The sequence below is a fragment of the Antechinus flavipes genome, chromosome 2, assembly GCF_016432865.1.
Source record: "Antechinus flavipes isolate AdamAnt ecotype Samford, QLD, Australia chromosome 2, AdamAnt_v2, whole genome shotgun sequence".
Taxonomy (NCBI): Eukaryota; Metazoa; Chordata; class Mammalia; order Dasyuromorphia; family Dasyuridae; genus Antechinus; species Antechinus flavipes.
Genome location: NC_067399.1, coordinates 651,237,225 through 651,256,136, shown reverse-complemented (window position 1 = coordinate 651,256,136; position 18,912 = coordinate 651,237,225). Strand labels below are relative to the sequence as shown.

General features: G+C 43.1%; 1 protein-coding gene across 3 annotated transcripts in view; it reads left to right on the top strand.

Annotated features, from left to right (window-relative positions):
* The first annotated feature begins 872 nt into the window (after positions 1 to 872).
* CIB2 (calcium and integrin binding family member 2) overlaps positions 873 to 18,912 on the top strand; it is a 31,445-nt gene continuing 13,405 nt past the window's right edge. Inside the window, exons 1-2 of one of the 3 annotated variants that reach the window (XM_051982407.1) lie at positions 873 to 1,370; positions 11,724 to 11,758. In XM_051982407.1, the coding sequence (XP_051838367.1) occupies positions 1,320 to 1,370; positions 11,724 to 11,758 (86 nt within the window). In that variant the 5' untranslated portion in view covers positions 873 to 1,319. Of the gene's footprint in view, positions 1,371 to 11,723; positions 11,759 to 12,307; positions 12,383 to 18,912 lie in introns of those variants that run through there. The other 2 variants (XM_051982409.1, XM_051982408.1) reach the window with 2 other exon arrangements.

Genomic DNA, 18,912 nt, shown 5'->3' with positions numbered 1-18,912 from the left:
TGCTCCCATTTTACAGACAAGAAAACTGAACTTCAGTGGCTTGATTTGACCTTAGGTCTTCTTGATTGCATTGCTTTCTCTACTGTGTCGTCCAGCTGATTGATTGATTGCTGAGATCAGTTTAGGAAGAACCTTAATAAATTGTGGGGTGTGTGTGTGTGTGTGTGTGTGTGTGTGTGTGTGTGTGTGTGTGTGAGTGTGTGTGTGAGTGTGTGTGTGTGTGAGTGTGAGTGTGAGTGTGTGAGTGTGTGTGTGTGTGTGAGTGAGTGAGTGTGTGAGTGTGTGTGTGAGTGTGTGTGTGAGTGAGTGTGTGTGTGTGAGTGTGAGTGTGTGTGTGTGAGTGTGTGTGTGTGAGTGTGTGTGTGTGAGTGTGTGTGTGTGTGTGTGTGTGTGTGTGTGAGTGTGTGTGTGTGTGTGTGTGGTGGGGGGGAGTTCATTCCAGCGGCAGTAGGGACCTCGTCACAGTCAGTGACACAGCCAGGCTTCCCATTTCCATGTGTCCTTACTCGGACAAGCAGAGGCAGGGAGGTTAGGGACACAGTTTGGGGCATAAAGTGAGCAGAAACTAAATCATGGTGGGCGTGGTCGGGGCGGAGACCCGGGGCCCTTGCTTGCAGACCCCCTCAGGCAAACAACAGTTGGGGTGCTGGGGAGTGGGAGGATGGAAGTGGGGAGTTGGCTGGATGGGGTGCGAAAAGGGGTGTCAGAGAACTCGATGGAATCCAGTTTTCGGAGAAGGACAGTTCCCTGACCTCTCTCGGTCGGCGTCTGCCTCCTTCTGCACGTTCTGGGGAGGCGGAGCCTCCATCCTGGTCCGGCCGAGGGGCAGCCTAGGGGCGGAGCTGCCACATTCCCGCCCCCTACTCCCCTTCCAAGCCCCGGACTGGGCGGCCTCCAAGGCCCGGACCCCCTGAGCAGGCGGATCTTGGAGAGGAGGCCGGGAGCGGGAGCTGTCCCGAGCTGTCCGAGGCTGCGAGCCCTCCTCCCCCTCAGGCAGCTCCCCCTCTGCCCGTCCTCTCGATCCCAGCCCAGGCGGAGCCGGTGGCGTTGCCAGAGGCAGGGGCAGCGGCGAAGGTCCACTGGGACCGCCGCGGAGCTGACCCTTGGCCCCCGGCCCTCCCAGCCATCTCCGCTTTTCTTCCCGTCACCTGACCCCCGGAGGGGGCTATCTGGAGGAGAGGCAGCACTAGGGACACCCGGGGGCGGACATCGTCCGTCTGGTCGGGCCACAGCCACTCGGACGCCGGGGTCCCCGAGAGCCAGCAGGCGCCTTCTGATGGAAGACTTAGCCCCGGACGAGCCCCGGCTCCGCCGCTAAGATGGGGAACAAGCAGACGATCTTCACTGACGAGCAGCTGGACAATTACCAGGTGAGGAGCCCGGCTGGGAGCAGGGGGCCGGGCCGGGCCGGGCCGGGCCGGGGGGAGTGGAATGGTGCGCCCTTCTGCCTCCTTCTACCACCTGCCACCTGCTCCTCCTCCATCCCCGGCCCATCCTAACTTAAGGAAACCACGCTCCGCTGCCCAGGAGGCAGGTTCAGCGGGGAGCCGCCCTTTATCTCCTGCCATCTTTCTGGGCTCTTGGGATGCTCGGGGCTGGGACAGATATGTGGGGGACTGTGATCTGAACTCCCTGTCGTCTCCAGCCCCCTCGGGGGCGGAAAGGAAGTTTTTGCAAAGAAGACCAGCTTTTGAGTATCCACTCCCACTCCCACTTGCTGGCTTTGTAACTATGTATCTCCCCCGACTCAGTTTCCTCTTCTGTGAAAGGAGAATGATATTCAAACTTCATCTTCGAAGACTATTGTTAGGAAAGTGCTTTTGCAAACGATGGTGAGCTCTGGTAAAGGATGTCAGTTACACATCGTTTCCCGAGTCTGTCTCCCCTTTCATATGACGGGACCTCTGACTCACTTTCAGATTCCAGGTACCCTAGAATCAGAGCCCATCTAGGGCTCTGGAGTAGGAGAAAATATTAGAGATTGGGCTGGGCTGCTCAACACTTTATCCCGTGTGTCACCCAGCTGCCTTAGAATTCAACTTGTTTTATATTCTGACCGAAAGAAATGGGAAAAATAATTTTTTTTTTTAGAAAATAATAGCAACATATTTTCCCCTGCTTTTTCTAAATCTGTCTATGCACTTATAATTTATTTTTTGGTTTTCAAAATATGGTGTTTGCTTCTCCTTTTTTTTTCTTTTCTTCTTTCTATTCTTTCTTTTCTATTCATTTTCTTTTCTTCTTTCCTTTTCCTTCCTTCCTTCCTTCTTTCCTTCCTTCCTTCTCTTCCTTCCTTCCTTCTCTTCTTTCCCTCCTTCATTCCTCCCTTGCTTTTTCTCTTCCCTCTTTCCCTCCTTTTCTCCCTCCCTCCTTACCTCTCTTCCTCCCTTTCTTCCGTCCTTCCTTCTTTCCTCCCTTGTCTCCTCTCTCCTTCTCTCCTTCCCTTCCTTCCTTCCTTCCTTCTTTCTCCTCCTCCCTCTTCCTTAGAAATCATTTAGTACAATCCACCTCCACTCCCAATTGACATATGAAGAAACTGAAGCCCAAGAAGATTATGACCATTCAAAGTTACACAGCAGGGGGGAAGGGGGCGTTAATGGGGCTGGATCTAATAAGATGAAATTCAGTAGTGATAAATGTAAAGTCTTGTGTGTGAGTATAAAAAGTCAGCTCCTCTAGCCTAAGATGGAGGAGGCATGGATAGACAAAGATCGTTCTGAAAACAATCTGAGGGGTTTAGTGGTCTTCAAGCTCACTCTAAGTTAGCAGTTTGCTATGACAGTCAAATAAACTACTGTTATCTGGCATGCATTAGGGAGAACATAACTTCCAGGAATAGGAAGATGATAATCCTACTGTATTCTGCCTTTGTCTGACCTCACCTGGAACATTGTGTCCAGTTATGGTCATCATGGTTTAAGAAAGATATTGATCTACTGGAGAGTGTCCAGAGAAGAGCATTCAGGGTAGCGAAAGGCCTTGAGTTCATGACATCTGAGGATGAGCTGAAGGAAATAGGTTTGGGAGACATGGTAGCTATCTTCAAGTTTGACTTTCATGTTGACCCAAGAGACAGTGGGGGAAGCTGCAGAGTTGAGTAACAGAAAAACCATCTTGGGAATTAGAACTGTCCCAGAAGGGAATGACTCACCTAGAAAGATGGAGATTTCCTTCCTCCTGGGGATTTCAAGCAAAGGTAGTTGGATATATTAGAGTGGGGATCCCTTTGCATATGAGAGGGTTGAACCAGATGGCTACTGACATGCCTGCCAACTCTCAAATTCTGTGATTCCCTTCCCTAATCCTAAACCCTTCCCCCTTGTGCTACCATAAAGACTTTTCATTTTTGTTTTTTTAATTAGATCACAGTTTATTAATTTGTCCCAATCCTTGCTCCTATAGATTATTTCCAGTTCCATGCATCAACTGCCCTAAATATTTTATTTTGACAGAGCAGTTTCTTTTTCATTTCACAATATTCTTAGGAAATGGTCCTACCACAAAATCTGATTTGGGACTTAGACTTTCACGTTGGGAGTAGGGGTGAGGGATGATGGAGAGAGCACTTGGAAATCTGCCTCCTTTGGCTCAGAAGGAGAGGAGTCTGAAACTCAGCTGAATGACCCAGGGCTCTCAGGTTGCTAGATGTCAAGTAGATTTTGAAGAAATAAAGTGGACTTGGGATCTTGGCCCTGGGAACTTGGAGTGCCAACACAGTGTTCTGGTTACTGGGTCTCTATCTTATACCCAGTTTCATTTACAGAGCTTGGAGGAAGTCACTGGTGTCAAGTTTAAAGTCTGCTCAGGAACCCAGCCTGGTCTTGGCTCTGGCACCGAAGGGAAGAATAATATATGTGAAGTTATAGCCCAGAGACTTCCCTTCTTCAGCTGTTATCCTTGAAACTTCATCCTTGGAATAGTAGCTTTTGATGCTTGGTCATTTCCCAAGGAGAGGGTGGGTAGCAACACACCCTCCTACTGCCCAAGATGGGTGCCCTTGGAGGGCATCCCAGAACAACACGGGGTTTCCTCCTGGTAATTTCATGGACCCCAAAGATGAACTAATCAAACTGTCTGTAGGATTAAAGGATTTAGATCCAGGGATGGTAAAGGTTAGTTCAATGCTTCTTCTTTTTTTACAAATGAGGAAACTGAGGTCTAGGGAGCTTTAAGTAATTTGCTAAAAGTCACACAAGGAATAAATGACAGAGTCTAAAGACTCTGGGTCCAGACTTTTTTCTACTCTACTCCATTGATGCTCCAAGAAAGAAGTTCATGTTTTGGGAATGGGAGTGAGGGTAGGAATCACAGTTAATGCAGAGCCAGGATTCACATTCATATCTTCTGTCTCCAAAGGCAAAGAATGCTCTTTCCCCTCTGCTATGCTACCTCTTATAGATTATAGTTTCCCAAAAGCACCTCGTGATATGGGGCCTGCTGTGATTTATAGTGGTAGAAGCTGTCTCTGGATTTCAAAAATTAGGAAAAAGAAAGAGTAATGTTTAGATTGGCCATCCCTGAGCAGAGAGCTGTTGCTTAAAACTTTCCAGGGTAGTTTCTAATCTCCCGTAGGAAGGTTACACCTTTTTGTAATTTTCTTTCCTTTCCTTTTTCCTTTTCTTCCTTTACCACATTTTCCCTTTATTTTGCTTACCTTCCTTTTTCTTCTTCCTGTTTCTTTACTTTCTTCCTTTTCTTCCCTTCCCCTTTCCCTTTCTCCTCTCTTACTTCCCTTCTTTTTTTCTTTTCTTGGTCTTTTCAAATAATAAAATTTATTTTTTTCTCATTCTCCTCTGTCCACTCCTTGAAGTTTTCTATTGCTTTAAGCTATCTGCTTCCTTGCCCTGGTTCTGGGGCTTCTATATTAAACTATATTCTCCTCACTGAAATTTGAATACATTGCCTTTAAATTCTCTTCTCACTCAAAGTGGGGAAAGCGAAAGTCACAAATTTCCCATTGTTCCAACATTCTTGCAATATAAACTTCTCATTTTTTTTTAAGTGAGGCCATGTAGTATCATGAACAGAGACAGGACACAGAGTAAAAAGACCTGGGTTCCAGCTCTTCCTCTGACTTACAAATTCACTCAATCCTTTAGTGCTCCATAAGACTAGAAGTCGCTGCTGAGGTGCCGATTTGTATTGGTAGAATGAATTTCCTCATCAGGAAATTCCCTATCAGTGGAACTCACAGGTCAGTCTCTACTCTTATTCCATATTTTGATGATGACCTGTGAGGAAAGTAGAATACACAGAATTTTTCTATTTTACAAAGAAGGAAACTAAGACCTAAAGAAAAGAAGGGCTCTAATCGGAACAGAAGTGAGTGCAAGGAATAATGTTGTAAAAAAAAATTACCCTGGCATGGATTCTGTCAATATAAAGTTATTATTAAATTAAAAAAAAAAGAAAAAAGCAAAAAAAGAAAAGAAAAGAAGGGCTCTGCTTAAGGCCATGTAGCTAGTAAATGCTGAGGGTGAGATTTGAACCCAGATCTCTTGCATCTAGCACTCCTTCCTCAGTCCCATGATGCCTCTGTTTTCCAAGATACAACTGATGTTCTTGTCTTTTTTTCAAACTTTTTTTGATTCTTCCCCAACTCCATCTTTTGGATATGAAATGTGACTCTAATTCTCAAATCACGGATGAACACTCAATGAATTCAGCTCTCTTTACATCATTTCCCTTCTCATTCTCCCTTCTCTTCCCACCCCCAATATTATGGGACCCTAGATTTATAGACTGAAGGACCTCAGAGTTCATCCATTCTAACTCCTTTACTATGCAGATGAGGAAACTGAGGCAAGCTCATAGAGGTAGGCTGTGATAATCAGGATTAGAATTCAGCTCCTCTGACTCCAAACCCTCTGTACCATGCCATCTCTTCTCATTGTTAATGTCAAACCTCATATATGTCCTTAACATGCAGCAACAATGCAATAACATTCCCACCCAAGATAATGGGAGGTTTCTTTTGTAATAAACTGCTATAATTCTCCCCACTTTATTGTTGAGGACGCTGGGATTTTCTTCAAAGTCCAACAGCTGACGGCAGAGCTGGAACTTGAGCCCACATATCTTAGCCCTGACCTGTTTTCACCATACCACCTAACCTCCTGGTGAGGGTGATTTCTAAGTCATTGGTGGTCTTGGTCTTTTAGGGTTCTTCTTTCTCTTGAATCAAAACAGAAGGACTAGGCTTTTGTTGGCCCATTAGAACACAAAATGATTAATTTCCTAAAGCATAGACACATTCACACACACACACACACACACTCATACACCCCTTTTCCTTTCTGCTTAAATTATTAATTTTAATCAATTAAAATAAATTGTTTTAATTAATTTTAAAATTTAATTAAATTAATTATTATTGATTATAATTAAACTAATAAAAAGTACTCCGGCTTACCAGTGCAGTGTCAGCAACTCCATCACAGAGGCTGGGTCCTTTTTGAGAATGGACCTGGGCTGCCTGCTGACTGGGAGCTGCTCAGGGTTCCAAACAGAAGCACTTCTCATTGCCGTGCATGTCAAATTGCCCAGTCTCCTCTGGCAGGAGAAAAGGAAGCTGGAGCCAGGACAGTGGGTATTCTCTGAAGCAATCTCATCGGAATCCAAAGTACATTCAAAATCATTCATTCATTCTGCACTTAGAAAATGCTGGCCACAGGTCAAGTGCTGTGCTAGGTGCTGAGGATCTAGAGATATCCCCTCCCAAAGTAAAGCTCCTGCTTCAAGAAGTTTACAAATAACATGCACAGAGGGCAAAGCTGAAAGGAACAAGCATTGATTAAGCAGATTAAAATCTGTATTTTGTAAATATTATCTCATTTGCTCACACAGATAAGCGAATGTGAAATATATATGTAGAAGAAAAGAAGGTAATTTGGGAAGTTACATTAGCAATTAGAGGAATAAGGTGAGTTGGGGCTCAGATAAAGCTTTGTTTACTTTTTTAGAAGTCAGGAAGAAGAATGAGATGTAGTAGAAGCCCTGGCCCCGGCTTCTAGTCCCAGTTCTACCACTACCTACCTATTTGAGTGCTCTTGCTTAAATTATTTCCCTTCCCTCTGGGTCATAATTTTCTGTCAAATGGGAAGAACATTTGCTTTGCCTCTCTCACGGGATACCGTGAGCATCAGATGAGACAAGGTCGGGCCAGAGTTTAGAATCAGTCTCAAGATGGATTCTCCCTTGTACAGCCAAAGACAACTAGGCTCAGAGAGATTACTTTCCCAGAGTTATTCAGGGAGTGAGTGATGGGTGGGACCAAATGTAGTATTTCCCAGTTCTGAATTCTGTGATTTCATAAATGGCTAAACTGGGACTTGAACTTTTGTCCCTTGACACTGAATCCGGTGTTCTTTCCATTAAAATAAGCTGCCTTGTTTGAAAATTGAGGTACCCTCCATGATTATTTTCTCCAAGAATCATCCCTTCTGATAGCACTGAGGACAAGGGATGGGGGAGTGGAAACTAGAACTTCCATACAGACTTATGGCCTCCCAGCCGGATCAGTTCTCTCCATCCATCTCCCATCCTTTAAGGTATTTCCCTTAGAACCCAGGTTCTTTGTTCGTAAGGTCAATGAATGTTCTTTCCTCTGTACCACCTCCTAAAAATGACTGTTTCCCAAAAGCACCTGTTGGTGTGTGTCATGCTGTGGTTGATAGAAATGGAGCCATCATCCTTATCTCCAAACCAGGGCTCAGAGCTTTGAATCCTCCCTCTGTCCTTTTCCCAGCCCTCTCCTCCCCATCCTGGCTGCTGAGGTAATCTCTTGTACCAGGTGTTTATTTTCCCTGTTTTGTGTCAGATCTCGAGGGTCAGGGAAAAACCCGCACTGGGGGGCCAGATCTGTCACCTTAGCCCAGCTGTGTCACCTCAGGACACTGACTTCCTGGCTCTGGGACTTAGTTTCCTGCTCTGAAAAATGAGAATAATAACAATGTCTATCCAGAGAAGTCTCAAGAAGCTTTATAGACATGTCAGTTGTTGCTGTTATTTTCTAAGTACACTAGTTCTTTAGGGCAGTGCTGTCAAATGCAAATGGAAACCAGCTGTCAAACTAAGTATGTAATGATCCCTGTAGCCCACATATTGATTTAGGAAACCACATTTACATGGACACATTAAAACCCTATAGGAACTACTTTTTAATCTGACTGGGATGATGCTTAGGAAGGTATTTAACATGTGTTTGATACCTTTGCTTTAGAGGCTCATGTGGGGACACCCTCTGCCCATAGGGATTAAATCCTTGTCCCAGGCAATTTGGTAAAAGGAAATCACTTGATTTGGAGTCCAGGTTCCTGAGCTCTGCCCTTTACAGTGTGATGGGAGTTCAGTTTCTTTCTTTATAAAATAAAAGGGTGAGACTATAATATATATGTATATGTATTATATTGCAATATTACATTTACATTATAATATAATGTAATATATAATCAGTAAGGCCCTTTCTAGCTCCAAATAATATGATATTTTGTCAGTAGATAGTCTTTGTGAGTTGCCTTAGCCATAAATAATCTGTCCACTAGTATATATTTCTGGAAAAGAGTATTTCCCATTTAGCCATGCTGGCCTCCAGATAAAAGGTACCTGGTCCAACAGGAGGATTTCAGAAAGGCCTGGAGAGACTTACACAAACTGATGCTGAGTGAAATGAGCAGGGCCAGGAGATCCTTATATACTTCAACAATAATACTGTATGAGGATGTATTCTGATGGAAGTGGCCATCCTCAGCAATGAGATGAACCAGATCAGTTCCAATGGAGCAGTAATGATCTGAACCAGCTACACCCAGGGAAAGAACTCTGGGAGTTGACTAAGAACCATTGCATTAAATTCCCAATCCCTATATTTTTGCCTGCCTGCATTTTTTGATTTGTTTCACAGGCTAATTGTACAATATTTCAGAGTCCGATTCTTTTTGTACAGCAAAATAATGGTTTGGACATGTATAGTTACTTTGTATTTAATTTATACTTTAATATATTTAACATGTATTGATCATCCTGCCATCTGGGGGAGGGGTTGGGGGGAAGGAGGGGAAGAATTGGAACAAAAGGTTTGGCAATTGTCAATGCTATAAAATTACCCATGCATAGAACTTTTTTTTTAAAAATAACTTTTTATTGACAGAACCCATGCCAGGGTAATTTTTTACAGCATTATCCCTTGCACTCACTTGCACTTCTGTTCCAATTTTTCCCCTCCCTCCCTCCACCCCCTCCCCTAGATGGCAAGCAGTCCTATACATGTTAAATAGGTTACAGTATATCCTAGATACAATATATGTGTGCAGAACCAAACAGTTCTCTTGTTCATGCATATAACTCGTAAATAAAAAGCTATTAAAAATTTTAAAAAAAGGTACCTGGTTCCACATTTGGCCCACACATATATTCCATGTTGTTAAGGGCTCCTTCAAATTTATCTTCCTTGTTGGTATGACCTTTTCCAGCCCAGGGTCACTGTGATGAAGTCAGAGGACCCAGACCCAAATGAGATTTATGATCTGTATGACCCTGGGCATGTCATGCAACCCTTTTTGCTGTAGGCTTCCTCATCTATAAAAACAAAGAGCCAGTTTGACCAGATCTCTGGTTTTCAAAGTGCGATCCTGACATCCCTGGGTGTCCCCAAGACCCTTCCAGAGGTCAAAACTATTTTTCCAATAATACTAAGATATTTGATTTTGTAATATGATAAATATCAATAAACATAGCCCCATAAACAAAAGCTCTTTGTAGGAAAGGTGAGGGAGCCTTCAATAATTTTTAAGAGTATAAAGAAGTCCTGACATCAAAAGTTTGAGGACAGCTGGACTAGATGACTTGAGAAGTTCCTTTGAATCCCACATGTATGATGATATGATCTTATTGTAATGAGAAGACTTTAGTTAGAAGTGATTTTAAGTGACGATTAACAAATGAGATGGAAAACGTGTTTTTAAAAGTAATAGCAAAGTTTCATTTTTCTGAGAATGTTTTCTGCTGTTGTCTAACTTGGTCTTTATTCATTAAAATGACATCTATTAAGAAGTCAAGCGTGTATAGTGACTCCATGAAGTGTTTTGTGGCGTGCTGGCAGAAATACAAACTTTCTACGAGACATGCTTATTACCCTCATGTAGCTTATAGTCTAGTGGGACAATAAGAGCTAAAAAGAGATGCGCCCAAATATACAACAATATGTTTTAGAACATACATCAGATATACACACATCAGATATACATCAGAGAAGTATAAGATAGAAATGCTACAAGAGGTCCGAGGGAAGAGAGCCTTATAGATTGGGCAGTCACTACTTGTAACAAGTAGTCAAAGGCAGGATTTAAAGGCAGGTCCTCTCACTTCAGAGCCAACGTTCTTCAGATGCATGAGGATGCTGTTTCTTGTTCTTAGTATCCCTTGTGTGGCCAAATGATGGCAGCTGTCTTTAAGCATTTATTAAGTGCCTAGTATATGCTAAACCTGAGGGAACTTCCCATATGGGAGCCTGACTGCAGTAGAGTGAACAAAGAGTTAATCACCTAACTTGGACTTCTTGAGACAATATGAGCTAAAGGTACCATCTGGCCCCAGACCCAGTAATCAGACTCTTGCTACACTATCTGCCTGTAGGCTCCATACAGGGGAGGCCAGGGAACTGGGATATATGAGCCCTGAGCTCATGAAACCCAAGAGGGCGAGCAGGGAACTCTTTCATCCCTCTAGGATTACCAAGTGTCCTTAAAAACTTTCCCTGGGGAAAGAGAGGGAGTTCTAGAAGACCTCAAACCATGAATTAGGACATCTTGACTAATTAACTTAGTTATCATCCTTGCAGTTGTGTAACAGTAATTTGCTTGGCAGCCATTCCTTGTTCTTATTGTCTTCTTTTGGGGGACATAGCTGAGAGGGATCTGGGAATCATAGGGAGGTGAGGACATAGATTTAGAGATGGAAGAGACCCTCAGAGGCCATTGAATCTAACCATCTTATTTTACAGATGGGGAAACTGAGTCACATCAGAGTAAAATGACTTTTGCAAGATCACACAGATAGTAAGGGTCAGAAGGGAGATTTGAATGTAGGTCCTCTGCCTTCAGTCTCAACTCTTCTCATCCCTAGTGGAGTGACCATGGACAGGCTAGGTTTTGTCTTTGGTCCTCAGGTCCAGATTTAATTATCATACATTTAGAATCACCACATTCCCAGTTCTCAAGGTTTTGGTCTAAGGGGTGGAAGAGAAAATCTCAAGTTTTACTTGTTAGTGAATTGTGGGCAATTCAGGTAGACTCAATGTGGCATTTTGATATTAAAAGAAAAGCAATTCTCCCATTTCCCCTAGCTTTGTCTGAATGTGTGTGGCCATTACCTCTTGGTTCAGACCATCTGCCCTACCCAGGAAAGGGACGTGAAGGACTATAGCAGAGAGAGCTCTTGATTTGGATCAGGAAGACCCGAGTTCAAATTTAATTTCAGACATGGATTAGCTATGTGCCTGTGGCCAAGTCATTTGGTCCATGTCCACCTCAGTTCCCATATTTGTAAAGAAGGAGATAATAATGGCTTCTAACACTCAGGGTTGTTTCAAAGATTAAATGGAATGAGATGGATAAAGTGCTTCTCAACTTAAAAATGTTATATGAATACTACCTATCATTTTTATTTCAGAGATTTTCAAGTAATTAAATGCTGCCGACTCACTCAGATTTTCCCCCCTTTAACAGGACTGTTCCTTCTTCAATCGGAATGACATCCTCAAGTAAGCAGATTGTTCTTTTGTCTGTTCTCTTTCTGGGGGTCATGTAGTATCCGATCATTGGTAGGACACACACAAAGCCCAGGGACCCCAGCTATCCTTTCTTTCCAAGATGGGAAAAGACAGAGGATGTTCTTGGACCCAGAGCCAGAAAACATACAAGACTCAAACTGCCTCCCTGCCCTTCATCTGGGGCTGCTCATAAGGATAATAACAAGAACTGCAATTCTAGTTCCAAATTGCAAAGGGTTTACAACATCCAGGTGAGGTAGGTTAGTATAAATGCTGCCTCTCCATTTGATAAATGATTAAATGGGTCCTAAACAACATCAAGGGGATTTCCTTAGGTAGTTGGTGGGATGGGAACTGAGGGCTCACTTCTGGTTCACAGCTCTCTCACTAGTTAGCTGTGTGGCTTTGGGCTCATGACTTTCTCTCCAGGCTCAGTTTCCTCACCTGTAAAATGAGGGGATTGATGTAGATGATAGATGCACCTATATTGGTGCAGAGAACTTCTACCTCTGAAGGTCTGTCTATAAAATCCAGTAGATTTGGTCATGAGAGAGGCTCAAATTGATGCCAGAAGCTCAAAGGAGGGAGAAGAAGCTGGATACAGAGACTAAATCTGTAAGTAGCTCGTACAAATGCTTTTTCAGGGGCCAGAAGGCTTTCTTGGTATCCCTAAAATCAATTCTATAAGTAGCCACTTATTATATCTCTATGATGATGTAACAATAAATTAAACTCAGAGCTTTAAGATTCATAAAACATTTTATACACATTGTCTCGTTTGATGTACAAAAACTCCCTTAGGTGGTTGTTAGCATTATTCCCATTTTACAGATGAGGAAATTGAGGTTCACAGAAGTGACTTATTCTGGGTCACACAACTGGTGAGTATAGACCAAGAGATTTCATTTCAGGTCCTCCCGACCCCTTTCCTATCCTTTCCCTCTAGACCACCCTGTCCCTAAGCCAGCTCTGTGGCTAAAATACAGGTATTGGCTGAGTATTCCAGAGCCCATGGGCTGATATCTCTGTTCTTCTTGCATTTCTGAGCTCCTCAGTGTGAGTCCTTCCATCCATCACTGCCAATCACGGCTCCTCTGTGATGCGATACTCTAGAACTGGACCCTGCATTTCCTTTTTATTGATACCTTTCATCCTGTTTTAGTACCCCTTTAGTACCTCTTACTGCAGTGGTTCTCAAAGTGTGGTCTAGAGAATCCTGGAGATCTCTGAAACCCTTTTAGAGGGTCTACAAATTCAAAAATAGTTTTTATTTCCATTATGGTAAATGTCTATAAATATAATCCAGATAAACAAAAACTCTTTGGAGAGATCCTCAATCATTTTTAATAGGATAAAGATACTGAAAACAAAAGTTTGAGAACCACTGCCTTACTGATTTCAGCCTTTGACAAAGAAAAAAAATGATTCAGCAAAACATCTACTGCAGAGACTATGAGTGTTCTCAGTGGGGCTCCCTCCTCTCTACCCAGTGCCTGGCCCGGAGCACTCTGGCCTCTCACTTCTGGCTTTCCTAAAGATTCAGCTCAAACCTGTTAGTGTCTTCCCTCAAGACTCACCTCCCATTATGTCTTCCGTCGGGGCTCACCTCCCGCATCCTATGTTTGGTAGCTGTTATCTCCTTCATCCAGGAGAACCTCAGCTCCTGGAAAGTGGCCAGAATGGTGTTTTTGTCTTAGTCTAGCTGGCACTTATAACAGAGCCTGGTACACAGTAAGCACTTAATAAACATTTGCTAACTGACTGAGGACAAATCCGAGACATATATTCCTCTCCCAGTCACTTTTTTTCCATTTTAAAAAGTCCAGTTGGACTTTGGGCTCCTTCCATCTTGAACACTCTATGAACTTGTTTCAAATGACTGCATGTGTGGTTCAGTGGAAAAGACCCTGGTTTGAGAGTCCATTCCTGACAATGACGTGCTCTGTCTGAGTAACCTCTGTGGTCTCCAGGCTCCCGATTCATGGTCTCACAACCGGAACGGGGGGAGGGAGTTTTCACGCCGGGAACTCAGCTGAAATCACCAACTAGGACCCTCTTGCTTCCCTCCCCCTGGAAGGCTGGGGACATCCAGATAACGACATAATGTAGAATTTCACAGACTCTCGTGGTTATCTGTAGTCCAACCCCCTCATTTTATACAACAATAAACTGATGATCAGAGAGGAGGAGGGATTTCTCTGTAGGAAGTAAGTAGAGGCCCCAGAATTCACAGCAAGCCCAGAACTTTTTGGTATCCTTCCTGACTTCCTGTGGGCTGGAGGTGAGTTGTGCTTGTCATTCATGACTCCCAGCTTCTCCCTCTTTTGATTGAAGCAGATTTCCAAGTCTGCTGCAAGGGTAAAGATGGCATCCATCACAAGAGGCCTGTCAGAATTGGGAAATGACGGGAAATTTCACCTCGTTTTTGGCTCCACTGGGTCTCCTTCTGCCAGGAGGGATATCCGATTGCACTAAAAGCCAGAAACAGCTGTAGAATCTCTGGGCTTCGCTTTCTCTCCGATGAGGGGGGCGAGGGCCGCCTGCGACCTGAATCAGGACAGCTTTGGAGTTGCCAGACCTCTCTGCAGTCCAAGAAAGGCCGGCTTGTCTCTGGCCTCTGTCCCTTCCTGTTGTGGGTCTTCCCCAAGGAGGCTCTCCAGAAGACTCCTGAGTTCTGCTGTCCCTTGCAGACTCAGCTCCTTCCACAAGTTTCTCTGCTCTCATTTCCTCTCCAGGAAGGAATGACTTAGGACAGCAAAGGGAGGATCAGAGATCCTAAAATGAATAGCTAGAAAGAACTCAAAGGTCAGCGTGTCATCTCACAGAAAGCCCCAGAGAGGCTATTAGACTTGCCCCAAATCATATGTAGTTAATAAGGGGGATGCTCAGACTGATTGACTCTTCAATCTTGTCTACGATCATCTGGGACCTGTTGAAGACCTTAGCTTAAAAAAGTCCAGTCTCCCAGCGCATCCAGGGCCATCTCCAGGCCTCCTGATCTGTGTCTGGCTCTGGAGGGGAAAGTGAGACTGGTGACCTTACACAGCCTTCCCTCCCTTAAATCCACGCCCCTCACATGTCAGGATATCACCTCCCTGATGTCATGGTCTTCTTCGAGAAGGAAGGGCGAACAACAACAAAGGATAGCTAAGAAGGAGGATGTCTAGGTCACTTGGGCCTTCATGCCCTTCCCCCAGACTTTCTCTACAAGGCCCTCACACCTGTTCCTCCATCTCTTCTCCTCCTCCTCCTTTCAGATTTCTTTCTTGTGTTGTCATCTCCCATCAGAATGTAAGTTTCCTGAGGGCAGGTCCTACCTTTCTGCTTAGGTCAGGTCCTGGCAGAAAATAGATGCTAATTCAGTGCTCAATGACATGATAGCACAAATCTTTCAACTTCAAAGCCCAACACTCTTCCAGAACTAATGCATGGTGGTGGTGTCCCTCACCAGCCTCAGGACACACTGGTTCTCAGGCTAGTTTATGGATGAGGAATGGGAAGTCCAGCTATATGACTTGCCTAAGGTCACCCAAGTGGTAAGTAGGATTTGAATCCAGAGCCTTTGACTCCATTTCCAGGAGCTTACTGCCCCTCTGCCATACAGAAAACACTTGACTAACTTTAAGGCTCTATGGGAGGATTAGTAGTAGTAGTAGTGGGGGTACAATGTCCTCTGCAGGCAGAAAACAAAAAATGTCTCAAATCGAATCAACATGAATGACTATGTCTGGGCAAACTGGTTCTGATCAACATATTCCTGCCCATCCCCAGGAAGGGGAAGGATGTTTTTTTCTTGAAGACAGCGGTCTGAGTTGTCCAGTCGCTTGTAGAAGGGATTCTTATTCAGGTAGGCATTGGTCTAGATGGGCTCTAAGATGCTATGGTGCTTTCTATATAAGAGGGTTCTTTTCCCTTAGCCCACCTGTCTTGAGAGGTTATGGAGGATAGATTCAGAGCTCGGAGAGAAATTTCAAGTCATTTAGCCTAATGGTGTCAAACACAAATGGAAATGGGAGAAAAGGTGGAACCAAATCATGATCCCTGTGGTTATATATTAACTTAGGAAAACACATTTTAATATTAATAATAACAGCTAACATTTATATAACACTTACTATGTGCTAAGTGTTTTATAATTAATATCTCATTTGATCCTCTCAGCAATTCTAGGAGGTAAGTATAATTATTATCCCCATTTTATAGATGAAGATACTGAGGCAGTATCTGAGGCCAGATTTGAATTCAGATCTTCCTGATTCTAGGCCCGGCACTATTCATGTTTTGTTGTATTTTTAGTTTATTAAATATTTCCCAATTACATTTTAATCTGGTTCAAGTGCTTTCAAGAACATTGCAATATTTGACATCTCTGATTTAGTCCATCCCCATTCATTTTACAGATAAAGAAACTTGGACTCAAGTGACTTGTTCAAAATCACACCAAAAGTGGCTGAGCGTGGATTTGAACCTAGAACTGTGGTGTCAGCTCTAATAATTTTCCTATTATCCCACCAGTTTTTTTTTTTTTCTGTGCTACTGACCTCTAGTGGGGAGGAATGGCATATCAGGTCAACACCTTTGGCAACATGATCCTTTTTTCTTCTAAGAGGGAACCATCTAATCATAGTTAGATTTAGAGTTTCCTTGTGTGAAGCTGGGCAAGTCCCTGTTTGTGTCAGTTCCCCCAATTGTAAATTGAGATGGAGAAGGAAATAGCAATCCACTTCAATATCTTTGCCAAGAAAATCTGAAAATGAGGTCACGAAGAGTTGGACGTGACTCAATCACTGACACAACAATAACAACAATGGATCAACTCATGCACTTACCCTACGTTTTTCTTTGAAATTCTTGGCTGTTGAGAATTTCCCTCTTAAGGCTGTTCAGCTTTTCCCCAAAGGCTGCTGGGAAAAATCCTTAATTATATTTTAAGGGCTCGTATTAAGTGGCCAAGCTGTTAGAATGGATTGGCTCATTTGTGAAGTGAGTTGGGGATCTATGCGATGGGGAAAGGACGTATCATTGGGTACCATCACTTGTCTTTGAGACTGCCTTCCATGGTTAAGGAAGATTTATAACTTGGAACATTCTTTTCTGACCCTGAATAGAGTACTTGCATAGAGACTTGTCTTCCTATCTGGCCTCAGACACTTATAAGCTATGTGACTCTAGACAGATCAATTAACTTGTTTGCCTCAGTTTCCTCATCTGTAAAATGGGAGAAATAATAACACCTGCCTTCCAGGATAGTTGTGATGATCAAATGAGATAATAATTGCGAAGCACAGTGCCTGGAATACAGTAATCGCTACATAAAGGTTAGCTGTTACTGTTTTTATTGTTAGACACTATGTAATTAGATAATAGAGTGTGAGAGAGTGGGATTAGAACTTAGAACTAGTTATCAGTCAGGTGATTCTGCTCTCTGTAGCTCAGTCCAATAGAATGTTCTCCTCTTGAAGACAGGGACTGGTAAATTTTTGTCCCCGGGGATACAGTGAGAGAATAGGAGCTTAATATGTGTTGTTTCTGTAGCTGTTGAGGAGAGAACACTTTTAGTCAGTGGAAAGGGATTGTATTTCGATGTTGCTACTTTAAAAATCAATTCTCGTTAAATCTGAATAAGGCAGCGTGGTGTAGCAGCCATAGGGATGGCAGAAGTCACAGAGATCCAGATTTGGCACCTGCCTTTGGCACAGCAGCTGTATGACCCTGAGTAAGTCGCTTAATCTCTCAGTGCCCCAGGCAAGCTGTAAGGCTACATGTACCAAAGAAGGCGCCAGCCTGTACTTGTAGAGTTTTTTAAACTGATGAAACCTTAGGGCTAAATAAAAAAGGAAACATTTCAACATATTTAACATATATTGGATTATCTGCCAGATAGGGGAGGGGGTGGGGGGAAGAAGGGGAAAATTTGCAACAAAAGATTATGCAAGGGTTAATTTACCCATGTATATGTTTTGTAAAATTAAAATTAAAATTAAAAATAATTAATTTATTTTTAAAATTAAAAATAAAATAATTAAAAATTAAAAATAAAATAAAAATAATAAAAGAAATAAAAATCTGTTGAATGTGGGCTTGGAGGATTGGAAATTTGAAATTGGTAGAATTAGAGGAAATAGTTCTGTTTGATTCACCAAGCGTTGCTTGCTCTGTGCCAAGAACTGTGCCAAATTCTGAGGCTACAAAAACCAAAAGGGAAGCAGTCCCTGCCCACAAGTTGCCTACATTCTCTCCTGGTGAAGGGAAGGAGCCAACAAATGCATGTGGACATAAAAGACAATGCTAATAGCTTGGAATTTCAGGAAAGGCCTGTTGTCCTTTGGTCTGACCACAAGTGGAGTCTTGGGGTCCATTCTGACGACTACAGCCTGGAGCATGTTCAGATGAGGGTGACCAGGGTACTGAGAAAACATGCCTGTTTTGCCCTATGAAGACTAGTTGAGATATGTTGTATCTGGGAAAGAAGAAAAGGCTGGTGTTTTGAATGTAATGGGGGAAAATATTAAATAAAATTAAAAAAAGAAAAGCCTGGGGTCAGGGTGACAGTGGGAAAATGACACGATTATGATCTTCAGTCCTTTTAAAGCTTAATTTAAGGGAGTTCTGTTCAGCCCCCAAAGGAAGGACTCCTAAGAGTATAGATGTTACAGTGACAGATCGCAGCTTGTTAGAAGAAAACCTGTCCGAGAATTTCGAACTGCCCACCAGCCTTAGGAGATAAGTGAGTGAATTGCCCGTTCCTGGACTTTATATGCAGAAGGCAGGATAGGGACTTTGGTGAGGGCATTTCTGCTTAGATTGGAATAAAGAGTATCTTACATTTAACTAGAAATGCTTGGGACCCAGAAGACTTGATTTCAAATGATGCAGTGGGTAGGACTTGGATTCAAATCCTAGCCTTGTCACTGTTTCAGAAACGTTTACATCTATACCTCAGTTTTCTCATCTGTAAAATGAAGGGGTTCAACCAGGTGGTTTTTGAGTTCCCTTTTTGCTCAAAGGCCATTTCCTAACTTAGTGACCATGTTATCTTAAGCACACCCCTCCTCTTCCTCCATTATTTCACCTATAAAATAGGAGGGTTGGACTCGATCACAGGTTTTGAAGCTGAGGGATCCATGACTTTTTGTTAAACATTT